Source organism: Prunus dulcis, chromosome 1 (assembly GCF_902201215.1).
Source record: "Prunus dulcis chromosome 1, ALMONDv2, whole genome shotgun sequence".
In the NCBI taxonomy this organism is placed as follows: Eukaryota; Viridiplantae; Streptophyta; class Magnoliopsida; order Rosales; family Rosaceae; genus Prunus; species Prunus dulcis.
The window spans coordinates 13,087,901-13,102,091 of NC_047650.1; the positions used below are offsets into that span (position 1 = coordinate 13,087,901).

Genomic DNA, 14,191 nt, shown 5'->3' on the forward strand with positions numbered 1-14,191 from the left:
CAGATAATAATAAACTCATGAATAAAAGTGCAAAGCATTTGATGAGTAATTTATGGAATTTGAGTTTGGGTTAGAGTAATGGTTTTCCCAAATTTGTACCATCAATGTTGTTGGATTTGGCATCTCTTCTTTGTGCTTGAATTGCATGTTAATTGTTGCTTGGGTATATGTTAAAAAACGAATGAAAATAAAGTCAATCACATGTTAATAACATGTCAATAACATGTCAGTAATGATATGAATAAGATAATGGTGTTGAATTGGAGGAGGCCCTCAAAAACTTCCACATTTGAAGCAGTGCAGAGTGCAGAGTACCTCTCTGGCGCTAGAATTTATATATTTTTTGAAATAAATATTATTTCATTTGTTACTAAATTTGGCTATGATAAATGAGAACAGATAATAATAAACTGATGAATAAAAGTGCAAAGCATTTGAAATAAAGGTTGATCTATGACGATTGTGACTGAAGAAAAAGCTAGAAAGAAAGATGAAATCTGACAATTGCTTAGCAAGCAGATAGCAGAGTAGATGCTTTTCTTTGCTTCCTTCCACTATATTTCTTATTTATGTAGTTTGTGTTGTGTATGAAATGACAATAATTGTCATGTGTGTGAAGTGCAGAACTTGCCTAGATTGCACTCACACGAGTATGGATCCATAAATAAAACAGGTGAAATTGTTTTTAATTCACATAAGCATTGCATTAACATGTATTTGCACAAAATGTGTCACATTGCGTTGATGATGTTAAAGCCTGTGATCAGTAATCCCTATGCTCATGTAATTTGTAAAATTTGTAATGTGCCTGGTTGACTAGTTGTGATTGTGCAAATACATGGTAGTATATGGGTTCACGTTATTTGACATTGTATTTGAGGAAATGGGATCCAACGTGGAGCTGGTATGGCCAGAGGCAGAGGCATATTCATCACGGGTGAACAACTGCTCACATGCAAATTCATCTCTAGCTGCAATTCGAGCGAAGTTGAGTGCGGAACAATTAGAACAATTCAAGACATCATGCTTTTGCCATCTTCTGAATATAGATAAGATTCAGTTTAGCGGGCAGATTGTGCATGGGGCTGTGTTGCGTAGAGTAGTGGGGCAGGGTGTGAAAGACTTGGATGGACTGAGTTTCTTATTAGGGTGTGACGTTGCTCAGTTCACTCGTCAGGATTTCTGTTTGATCACAGGGCTTCGTTTTGGGGAAGTGCCTGAAGTTTCCAGTGGAGAGAGTGATGAAATCAGACTTCAGGAAAGATATTTTATAGACGATGGAATTACATGCAATGCTTTAGAAGAAGCATTTCTGAGGTGCACAGAGGAAGATGACATCTACAAGCTAGCTCTTGTTTACTTTGCTGAGTTAGTGGTTTTGGGAAGGGACAAACATTTGAACATCAATCTAAATTACCTGACCCTTGTAGAGGACTTGGATGCGTTCAACAGGTATCCGTGGGGTTCGGTGTCCTTTGACAAAAACCAAGACAGTCTATTTTCTGCACCAACAAAGTATGTGAAAAGCTTTGAAAATGAAGAGGGAAGAGGGAAGGGGAAAAGTAAGGTAACGGGAACAAGCCGGAGAAATGAGAAGGGCAAGAAGGATAAGCATGGTGAAGCGCAAAGGAGTGGCTGGAGTTTTAAAGGTTTCACGTATGCTTTCCAGGTACATGGTAATAATGTTCATGTCAGTTATGTTTTGTTTTTCTTTAAAACATAAATAATGACTTTTGTCCTGTGAATTGTGTAGATTTGGGTATATGAATTAATTCCAAGAATGGCGGACCTGAATTACTGCAAGGTTGTTGATCCGACCGCTGTCCCGCGTATTTTGCGATGGAGAACTACTACGTCTGTTCCAGAGATGAGAAAGTTGAACAATTATTTTTTCCAGAGCAAAGAGGTTTGGTTTGCAGCCCTTGGAACTATTGATAAGATTGAATGAAATTATGAAGTAGAATGATTTAATATGACTCTTGTCTGTATTCTGAAACAGTCAGTTCAGTTGCGGGCGCTATGTCCGAGTGAAGAGGAAATGAGACAACCATATTGGAGTTGGCCACAGGATCGCCCTGCTGTTGTCTCGGCAGAGTCAATTCCTTCTTCATGTGGTGATCTTGATGAGTTGAACAAGGTGGTAAGCTTGTTGAGGTCCGAGTTGTTTCAAGTAAAGCGGGAAAAAGACGTCCTTCACTTAAAGGTCATACGGATGGAAAAACTGTTGGACCAATGTTTAGGTCCTCAGTTTGAGCAGGAAGTAAGGAGGGACCTAGCTTTACTGAAAGAGAGGACGAATCGTTGTGTCGTCTCACATCTATTTAAGGGAAGTGAGGAAATGGATGACATTCAATGGGATGAAGGGCCAAGTAACATAAATGAGGGAGAGGAAAAGGAAGATGAAGGGTTTGAAGGGGGTGAAGGGCCAAGTAACAGAAATGAGGGAGAGGAAAAGGAAGAGGAGGGGATTGAAGGGGGTGAAGGGCCAAGTAATAGAGGGAGAGGAAAAGGAAGAGGAGGGGATTGAAGGGGGTGAAGTGCAAGGAAAACCAAGTGAGGTAGAGGAAGGGCAAAGGAAAACAAGTGAAGGAGAGCAAGTGCAAGTAAAAAGTAGCAAAGGGAAAAAAGGCCAAAGACAGAGCAGTGAGGGAGAGGAAGTGAAAAGAAAAAACGAAGGGAGAGGAAAAGGTGGGAAGGACTGCAAAGAAAAAAAGGGAGGGCAAGGAAGTGAAAAGACAAAGAAGTGAGGAAAAGGAAGTGCAAAAAAACCAATGTGAGAAAGAAGATAATGAAGTCATGTTGCTTGGGGGTGACATTGGCGAGAGCACGGAGGGGACACAAGCTTGAGTTTAGTATCGGGGACATTGATTTGGATCAACACACAGCTGTGCTATCTAAGTTGAACATCTGGTTGAATCATAACGGTAAAGCTTGGCACAAGGGGTCCAATTAAGGAAAAGGAAGAGGATCATTCCGAAGTGGAAGATCATTGAAGCCAGTGAATTGGTTCCAAAAACTGGGCACAGACAACTGGACTTGAAGATGTTAGACCCAATGAAGGCGATTCCCCATGATGATCTGGTGAATTTGCTGAAACTTTGTTGGGAATGGCGCCAGAACCCAAAGTAAGTCCCTTGCAATTATAAGATAGAAGCATGACTGTATATAATTTTTAATATTGGCCATTTTCTAAAACTGTTTTATATTCATAGTTTGGTGATGCAATTTGGAAACGTGGAAGCTGAGATTGAATTCTTGGCTTCCCTCGTGAAAGCTGATGGATGGCTGAAGGGAGATGTAAGTGTAATTGATTATGCATTTGTTTTAATGTCCATAGATTATGAGATTGACAAGAAAAACATGTTGCAGCACCTTGATTTGGGGTTGTATCTCATGCGGAAGCGACAACAACAGTTGGAGGAAGTTGAAATAGCTGACTGGACAACGACCGATGTTTTTTTTTATGGTATGTCATCGGCCTTGACCAAGTGCCGTTAATAATTACACATTATCCATACACACCTTTATCGGAGGTGTTTAACCATTGATTGTTTTGTATTTCACAGAATCACATAAGTACTTGCTTTGCGGAGAATAAAAGGAAAAAACAGCAGGTTGGGTGGAAAATCAGAAAAAGTTTACTAAACGTTGTAAATGGGAAGGTTCCTCCGTGTGGGATGGATTGGCAGAACGTCTATAAGGTGTATACCCCATTTATGTTGACGAAGTACAAGCATTGGGTGGCTGTAATGATTGATCTGGTATTGTGTGAAATCAAAGTGTACGATTCAAAGGTTTCACTAATTCCAGATGACATCATAAAGGAAGAACTCGCCCCGCTATCAATTACGCTTCCAAATCTTCTCAACACCATCGACTTTTATGAAGAAGGTGTTTATGCAAACAATTGCAGCCGAGATTGGTGGTGTCCGTGGCCAATAGAGCGTGTGGATGTTCCACAACAGTCTAATGAGTAAGCACAACTTTTTATTTATTTTTATTACTTTCAATTGTCAATTACGTTAGAATGTCATTAGTTGAATTGATCGAGTTCTTGTTTTGCTTCAGAGGCGATTGTGGCATGTTTGTGTTAAAGTACATTGAGCTTTTCAGCGCTCAGCTTCCCTTAGCTACTTGCACCTCGCACAACATGCCTTTTTTTTCGGTTGAAATTGGCTGCGGAGATAACAAGGGGAGATGCTTACTTCCCATGATATTGGTTGAAGATGACAAATGGTACATCACAAGGTTTTGGGAATGTCCTTTCTCAAAGTAATGTAAATACACAATATTCTCGTACGGGTCCTTTTTGAATTGTACCGCTAACTCCTCCATGACATTTACATGTTTGTTAACCAAACTGCATTGAATTGGAATTTGAAGACTGCATATGTGAATTGGGATTTGAACATGGATTTTTAAGTGTATTACATCATTGCAATGCGATATGTCATTGTTGATGCAAGCCACCATTAATCGCAATGTGTTGCATCATAATAGGTGTCTAAACATGCGAAAGGTTTTCGGCAGCTCAGTACCATCAAAGTAGAAACAAAGACAATATACACAAAATGAACAACAATTCACTTGCGTTTCGACGACCAACACACAGACAACACACAAACTATATACACAAAATTGGCCTGCCATATACAGACAATAGACATGCAATATACACACAGTACACAAGCAATAAACACACAATATTTCGGAATTCACACACAATAGACATGAAATATACAGACAATAGACATGCAATATATACACAATAGACATCCAATTTACACACAATACTCCCTTCACACACACAATTGACATGCCATATACAGACAGTAAAGATGCGATATATTTCAGTCCCCAACTACACCAACCATAAATACGATATTGATGTTAACAGTTTTTCTTCCTACTCAAAGAAAGAATTAGGTCCGTTTCCCCCCTTCATTCTTAGTTGAGTGATACTTGTGGTCCCAATAAACATCCAATATTGGGGCAATGATATTCCAGATACATGCAGCAAAGTATCAATACAACTTCAATAAACATTCAGTATCGGTTCTATAACATGCCAATTTAAAATGCAGTTAACAATAATAAAGAAGGAAACACTCCATAAAGCTTCAATAAACCTTCAGTATTGGTTCAATAACATGCCAAATATGATATTATAATAATCAATAAACCTTCAATAAACATGTAAACAGTCAATAAGTTATCAATAAACATTCAATATGGGCGCAATAAAAACAAATTAATTACTATGATTTTATCGTAGTGGCCCTGTATTGTGAGTTTATCGTCTTCGTTATTACTTGGTTTTTGAAAGTAAGTGTTGGAACGTTTTTGCTGGTTTTGAAACAAATTACTGCTTTGCGATATACAGACAATGCCAATCCACGTTTTTTAAGAACAAATTTTACAAAATGGGGTCTCATTGGTGGTGCGTGCAACATGTCTTGTGCGGGAGAACTTTCACAATATTTGAAACCGTGCAGTTAAATGATCATTAAAAGAACAAATAAAATGACAATTGATACAACTAATAAAACTAAAACCAAGTCCTTAATGGACTTCAGCATGTTCAGCACTCTAGCATCATACGTGTCATCTTGATGTTCTGCTTCAGCGGAGGTTACATCAACCCATTCGAATCCATTGCAACTGGTGGCTCCCTAATTGCAGGCATCATATATGGAAAATAATTATGTCAGAGTTAGACATAGGTGTCTTTTCACCCACATACATATTCTTTAAATTAAAACTTACATAGGAGGTTAGACACTTCCAGAATGGCTTCCCTCGATTTTTTTCAGATTTTGAAACCCGAAGCACCATTGTAGCTCCACAATAGTGACACCTCTTTGTTTGAGCGGGCGATGAAGACGAAGACATGTTCAATCTTCTCAGTTGTAACTCTTCTCACTCAGATCTTCTCACTGAAACCTCTTCGGACTCATACCTTCTCACTCATAGTTGTGATTCATACCCCTTCACTCATAACCCTAAACTTGTAACTCATCTCTCTCTCATCTCTGCCCAAATCGAGTTATATTTATTTTTTTTGGGATAATTTGGTGGGTTGGTCACGATGTCGACACATGTACCGTCAGCATTGTGACATCTCTTAGCCCGAAAAGCAATATAAACTACTTCACTACCAATTATAATTTCTGAAAAATGAGGGGACAGTGCTTAAAATTTATTATTTTATTTATATTTCATTAAGGCAACTAGTTGGATAAGAATCCGTAATTATTGGTTCCATTTTAATAACATTACTAGGGGTAGTTGGGTGTGGGAAAATGAAAAAGTATATGATGGGACCTTCTGTCACTAGTCAGTAATCCATCACATTTGTATCAATGAATTTGATAGTGGGATAATCCCAAATATGGCTATGCAAACAGCGATTTAATTAACTTTTTGACTGTCTGACTCTGTATGCACCGTTTTGACGTTTTCCCTTCTTTTGTCTTCAGTTTTAATTCACTTCGGTTCAGTGTCTTTGAAAACGGTCAACTTCGAAATACCCCACCTGGAAACACCTTTTCAAAACACTATAAATCATCCGCTAAAACAAAACGTGTACCCCAAATATTCTCGTTTTGCACCTCTGCCACTCCTCAAATCGTTCCATTCCAAAAACTGTTCAATGAATTCGAAACACTTCACTACAATCGGAGGAAAGAGAAGGAAGCATGTCCATTTGGATATGCCCCAAGCCTTCATCCCGGAGTCCGCTTGGTTTCAAGTGATGTTATACGTGGCAACCGAATCATCGGAAGATCTCTTCCGTATGGCATCTGTGTGCCCATTGTTCCAAACTTTGGCAAACAGTCCACAAGTGTGGAACACCATTTCAATGGCAAAGTACCCATACCATCCTATCTGGTACCGTGCCAGACCTGCGGTCCAGCATTTCTTGGAACAATGCAGGGCTTGCGATAACCCTGAGTCCATATTTAGAGAAGCATTCGATATTTTTTTCAAGCACGGTAAGGTGGAAGCGTTGTATGGGATGCGCAATGCAGCCACGGCAGGCCATATGGAAGCGGCTTATGTAGTTGGACTACTTGGTATGTCCGGAATTGGTCAGTCAAAAGAGGATGCATTACAATTCTTGTGTTCTTTGAATCAGCGTAACAACATTGATATGAAAGGAACCAGGGATGCTTTGACACGAAGATTAAACACAGCATGTGTTGCAACACATATCGTAGATATGTTTGACTATGGGAAGATTAAGTTTAATCGCTGCAGCGCTTGTAACAACAATGAATGGTATTTTGTTATTCAAGGCTGGCCTAGTGAAGACAAGATAAATCCTGCCTTCTGGACTTGTTGCAATCGATGCAAATGGCACCGTGAGAGTATTTTTTGGTCCAAACTGATGCGTGAGTATGTTGTGCGAGGGAATCACGTTTTTTTTGCATTAGTTTGAGTACGAATTTACGGTTTTGATGCATTGTGGACTTGCTTCTCTTCACTTCTAGGTTGGCTGGCTACGTTGTACATATGTTGTATAAATGTTGTTTAAAAGTTGGTATTTTGTCATAAACCGTTTTATATATAAATGTATAATATTTATTATATAGGGGAATTATTACTTACATCATAGGCGGCTAGGATTGATATTTTACTGACACAGATATTTTGCTCACCGACCCCAATCTTCATATTTCGTAAACGAAAAGTCATGCATGGAGTAAATAGGTGTCTTTTCACCGGTGCTTGGGAATGACATTTTCCCACTCTGCAATGAAGGATTTGGTTACACGTTTCTTAAGCAAAAGTTGAACACTGAATGACGTTGAATAATTTTTTTGTGTGGAAGGAGTACAATGGATGACTTGTATATTTCCATATTATGTTTCAAAACATCCCTTAAACCTAAAAATTAAAAAAATTAACAAATTGAAGAACAAAGAAACCGATGAGCACTACAAATGGCCTATTCACACGGAAAATAAAATTGTTTTCAACAAGTTGGACTAAATATAATTAACAAAGGGACACCGTCAAAAGTAATATCATAATAATTATAATAATTGTGGATAAATAATAATAAAATACTAATGTAGCATAACCATGAAACAGGGAATTCAGTAGGAAGATGAAATCTTAATAAGTTCGTAGCAATTTTCGGGTCGTTTTTCTAATTTTTGTGTATTTCGTTCTGATTTTTCCAAGAAAAAGGAATAAAAAAATAATTTAGGGTAAAATGGGAGGATGTGGCCATGTTGACTGACGTACACTTGTGCAAGTGGTGAAAGGTGACCGGCTGAGATTGCGCCAGGTGTCTTTTTGCAATTAGGGTTGGCTATTTTCGTGGAAAAAGGCATCAGAATACGTAATAAATAGTTGGAAATTCATGAAAAAGGTTGGGAAAATTACCCGGGCCTCCTTGTGACGTCATAAAACTAGGACAACCTATAAATCATCCGTCTTGCAATGAAATAATCCAAATTGTTTAACATAACTCACTTCCCTCTTAACCCAAAGTATTGATGTTTCTTAACTTGAACTTCAATAACCTACTTCAACAAGCATCTCCCGTTAATGTTCGGAATTATTTTTAAAACTGCGTAACAATGAATCGGAGAATTCAGCAAGGGAGATGGAGTGTCAATGAGATGGTAGCAATTTTCGGATATTTTTTATATTTTTTGTGTAATTAGTTCTGATTTTTGTAAGAAAAAGGAATAAAATAATAATTTAGGGTAAAATGGGAGGATGTGGCCATGTTGACTGACGTACACTTGTGCAAGTGGTGAAAGGTGACCTGCTGAGATTGCGCCAGGTGTCTTTTTGCAATTAGGGTTGGCTATTTTCGTGGAAAAATCCTTGATAATAGGTAATAAATAGTAGGAAATTCCTACAAATGCCCCGAAAATTACTCCGGCCTCCTTGTGACGTCATAAAACTAGGAGAACCTATAAATCATTCGTCTTGCAATGAAAGAATCCAAATTGTTTTACATAACTCACTTTCCTCTTAACCCTAAGTATTGATGTTTGTTAACTTCAACTTCAATAACCTACTTCAACAAGCATCTCCCGTTAATGTTCGGAATAATTTTTACACAGCGTAACAATGAATCGGAGAATTCAGCAAGGGAGATGGAGTGTCAATGAGATGGTAGCAATTTTCGGATATTTTTTATATTTTTTGTGTAATTAGTTCTGATTTTTGTAAGGAAAAGTAATAAAATAATAATTTAGGGTAAAAAGGGAGGATGTGGCCATGTTCACTGACGTACACTTGTGCAAGTAGTCATAAGTGACGGGCTGAGATCGCGCCAGGTGTCCTCTTGCTATTATTTTGGCTTTTTTAGTGCAACAATTTGTGGAAATAGGTAATAAATTATACGAAAATCCAAAATTTGCCCGGATAATGACAAAATCAAAATTATTTGTACATAACTCACTTTCCTCTTAACCCTAATTCACGTTAACACGTATATTTCGGATAATATTCGATATATAATTTGTAATAATACAATAATTAGTTTCACTATATACAATAATATGTTTTGTTATAAAAGTTGAACATAAATAATAATTGCACATGCTTTGAAGCCATCATTGCAACTACGCCTAGACCTTTCAAGACGTCAGTTCGTATTCAATAAGTTGTCCACATGCAACTGCACCTAGAGTTTTAAACACGTCAGAGGTATTCAATAAGTTGTCCACATGCAACTGCACCTAGAGTTTTAAACACGTCAGAGGTATTCAATAAGTTGTCCACATGCAACTGCACTTAGAGATTTGGTTACACGTCAGAGGTATTCAATAAGTTGTCCATATGACGCCGCATTGGGAATCAGTAATATATTTTCAATCATGTCCAATCACATAAAATAATGCCATACTTTTTCTCAATAACCTCACACAAGTGAAGCAATTTTAAAACCCTTAGTGAATATTTGTCCTAGTCTATATGAGTGTTTATATATTCAGTCTGCATTTTTTTCACAGTATATGTTAACTTTTAGAGGGATTCCACAAACATAAAATATAAAGAAAGCAAGAAATAGTAGGAGATGAACCAGTACAAAAAACAATATATAAATGGTACATAATAATTCCATAACCTTGTCACAAACGCACTCACAAAAGGTTTTCCATAAACCTTGTCCTAACATATAATAAATAAAGGCAACATTGCATATGATGCAACCATGTCCAAATCTGATACATGATCAAAAAAAAAATGGACATGGCAGCAACATATGACTGAAGTAGATGGGCTCTTTGCATCTTGTGTTTTCGTAATTAAAGACATCAAAATATTAAGGTTTAAATCTTCCATAGTAGTTAGCATCAAAATAGCTTTGAAGCAGAGTGTAACGAAAAGTCCAATTCCACTGATTTGCCTCTGCTCAAACACGAGAACCAAAATGGTTACTTCCCTTGCTGAGTATATTTGGTGACGTCGGAAACGGTAATAGATGACCAATCAAACCCGGGTACGACGAGTTTTGCATAGGATCGGAAGTAGTCGAATCCAGCTTGCATCACACGCTTCTTTGACTCCACTGCATTAGATGAGTTCTTGTATTTTTGAACAGCTACACTCCGAAGTCGTTTGTGTCTACGCTTCATGCGCTGCAACTTCGCCCAATCCAGATTGGCCTGCCTTTTGTCATCTTCAATTTGGCCTTCAACAAATTCCAAACGTGCCCTTGCCCTTTGGATTTCATCAACAAGTTGAAGATGCCTCTCCTTCCAAAAACCAACAACTCTTTCAGACTCAAAACTTCCAACAAAATGGTCATTCTGTCTAGGAATGTGACATTGCTTGTCTGGTGACTCACTTGCGTGTCGAAGGCGGTCTTTGTTTGGAGGGGTGTTTATTATGCTCACATCAAACTTTTTTTGTAAATCCATTATTTGGGGGGAATGAGTTTGTTTGGTTGAGAGAGTATCAGTAGATGGAGACAGATTCGGTGGAGGAGTGAGTTTTGTGGGGGAGGAGAATTTATATGAAAGGGGTGATAGTAATACCAAGAAAAGGGTTCCCGCCAAAAAATATTTGGTCCACAATGTATAAATTAATTTTTGGTCTGATACAATCTAAGTTTAATCCTAACTAGTTTGGTTGAGTTAACTAAGTAGATGTCACTTCCATTGAGTTTCTTTCAACCACTATCAGTGGTGTAAGGAGAGTGTGAGGTTGACATGCTTGAAAAGCAAAACCTGACACCTCTTTTTTAAAAATTCCCGCCAAAAAGTACATCTGTTGACTACACACAAGCTTTCGTATGTTGGTCTATAAACCTATGTTCCCTTTCTCAAACGAAGTTGCATATGCAATCCTCATCCTCCCAAAACAAAGAGGATTATTCAAGCATGTCAACCTCTTCAGGCGCCAACAATACAATCGAAGATGACAAATTGGAGTCGGAGGTTCTATTTCCACATTCTACTCGCCGACCCCTTCCTTTTTCAACATCATTTGGGAGTGAGGGGGACTCCGATGATCCATTAGAGGCAATACATGCAGTCAATGCCAAGCTGGATTATAATTCCAGACTGATCAATTCATGGCACGAGAAATGTGTTGAAGACGAGGCAATTTTGGCTGATCTTAACATTAGAGTGAACAAAGCGTTCTCCCAAAAGAACAAGTATTTGAAGCTGAGTCATAAAAGGAAGCTGAAAGCTGAGGAGTTGGATACAGTAATGAATGATGAAATGAAAGGTTGTTTGATGAACCATATGCGATGCGAAGAGCACCATAGTGAACTGGAGTTGGCATTCAACGAAGGATTCGACAAATTTCGAGCATTTGCGGCAACTACTCATACAAGTTATGATTGGAACTATGTGTCCCCTGATGCTGTGAGAGAGATACTAGACGATGGGGGTGACATGAATGAGCATAAACACGTCAAAGCTGCTCGGAAGAAGCCGACCGATACGACTAAGTGATTGCGGCTACCGCTGTTCAGTTGGTTGAGGGTGAGCGTGGTATTGCACATATACTCCCTTAATGTCATTATCTATTTTAAAATAACACAAATATCAGTTTCATTTGCTTCATATATAATTATTGGGACTATGTATTGCAAGTCATCATGTGTTATAATGTCTAACATTCTATTTTGAAAATATGGACATATTATTCAATAAGCAGTCAATATCACACCAAGCGGGGAATCAGTAAATGCTCCTTATCATGTCCATTTACATTAAAGAGCTGGCGTACTAATGTGTTAAAAAAAAACTGACACGTGAGTCATAAGTAACATAACATGTGCTATACATTGTTTAGTGAATGGTTTATGGTATATATATATATAATAAAATTCCAAATATTGCTGAAGATTTATTTGGTCTATATCACTAGGGATATGAGTGGCCATAAGCATGTGAGACCTGCTAAGAAGAAGCTGACGAGTACGACCGAGTGATTGTGGCTACCGTTGTTCAGTTGGTTGGGGAGATCGTGGTATTGCTAAGAGGGAGCACATAATATGTTTTGCAATCAAATGTTCTTTTATGTGTGGAATTATGAGTATTTATGTAAGTTAGTGTACCCTTTCATATTTGTCATTCAGCTTTTTAAGTGTAATTGGCGGCAATGTTATGTTTCTTTTTTACACGCTGCTTTCTATTTGCTCTGTTCCAACAAAGTGCTTAAAGTATCCTTCAGTTACAAAAGTGTACAAAATCGTGCCCCTATTAACCAGTTGGAAAAAGTGGCTACTGCTGGAAATGATTACTGGTAATGGAAACAACAGACTAACTGCTGGAATGCTGCATTAGCCTCAAGATTTGAAAAATGAATCTCTGTTAAAGCATAATTCACCCTAAACTGGCCATTTTAGATGGTAAAAGTCATTCCTTTTAAATATAAATCAAAATTTCATACTTTATCAAATGTCTTTGCAAATTTATAAATAGGGAGAAGACCTAAAATTACCATGTCTCCAAATTTCATGGACGAATGAAACCAAGCAAATTTTCATTTCAATTACCAGTGGACATAGTAAGAGCTCATCGGTGGACATGAACAAAAACACAACAATATTCAAAAACTGAATCTATAAAAGTTCACCTGATCATTAATCTTCATAACAACCACATTTCGTCTAATACAAATATAAATCATTCACTTGGTCCGTGCATCCTGTCAAAATCGTCGAATAATGGGTCACTACGATGTATTGGAGTTGATTCGTTGTTGTTCGACGGTGATGTCCTGCATAAACATCAAACACAAGCACATCAAAATTTTACCTATTCAAATTTTAGATGCTATTACAAATAGTGTTAGCATCTTACGGTGTGTTCAAGGCTGGGCATTGTCTTCTATCATGACCAATGTGTCCACACTCCCGACAGTGTCTAATCCCTCGCTTCATTGCCTTTTCCTTTGCTCCCGTTACTCCTTTCGACCTTCCTTTGCACCTCACTCTCTTAGGGTCTTTCATATATTGTGTTTGAGAGCTGGACCCTCCAACTTCGTTATTACTTGGTCCATCCTTCAGCAACTTCAACTTCACCTGCAAACTTTTTAGAGTCTCTGACAGTACCTCACATCCTTCTTCACTCATTAATGCATCCTCAACCACATCTGAAGCAAGTCGAGACATTGTACTCCGCTTTATTAGAAGGCCAGGATCTACACAGTCTTTAATTTCTTTGCCATTTGCATCGACACCAATCCACATTTCGCAGTTTTCTTCCACCTCTTCAAAATATATTTTTCGGGCATATATTCAATCTGGTCCCTTCTGAACAATGCTAGGATGTGCTTGCAAATAATTCCAACAAATTCAAATCTTTGGCAGCTACACGATGCGTGGTCAGAATCTTTGACATATACGACTTCTGCCACTCTTGTTTCCCAATTTTTCCTTTCGCTCACGTTAAAGACAACTTTACAAGCATCCTCTGTTTTGAGCTCTAGGAAACATGCTGTACTTTCTATTAGTTCTTGCTCAAACTTTTGAAACATTGTCCTTGTGTACAAGGTAGCCATTTGTTTGTTCATTGGCATCGGTAGAAGACATTGAGCCACTTCAAATGCATCTACGTGATCAACAACTAACTCTTTTTCACGTTGATGAGAAAGTGCCCTCTCAAATCGTATTATGAAATCCATCAACGAATTTCTCCTTGATATGTATTNCTTGAAAAAACCATGAGAACCTTCCGCTCTTTGGCTGCTTGACATTCCA

General features: G+C 38.0%; 2 protein-coding genes across 2 annotated transcripts; both read left to right on the forward strand.

Annotated features, from left to right (window-relative positions):
- The first annotated feature begins 3,213 nt into the window (after window positions 1–3,213).
- On the forward strand, window positions 3,214–4,326 carry LOC117616097. The gene is made up of 4 exons (XM_034345310.1): window positions 3,214–3,297; window positions 3,370–3,466; window positions 3,567–3,973; window positions 4,069–4,326. The coding sequence occupies exons 2-4, from the start codon at window positions 3,452–3,454 to the stop codon at window positions 4,274–4,276; spliced, it is 630 nt and encodes a 209-aa protein (XP_034201201.1). The 5' UTR covers window positions 3,214–3,297; window positions 3,370–3,451; the 3' UTR covers window positions 4,277–4,326.
- Window positions 4,327–6,652: 2,326 nt separating this feature from the next.
- On the forward strand, window positions 6,653–7,441 carry LOC117614360. The gene has a single exon (XM_034343152.1). The coding sequence runs from the start codon at window positions 6,653–6,655 to the stop codon at window positions 7,439–7,441; it is 789 nt and encodes a 262-aa protein (XP_034199043.1).
- Window positions 7,442–14,191: the final 6,750 nt, after the last annotated feature.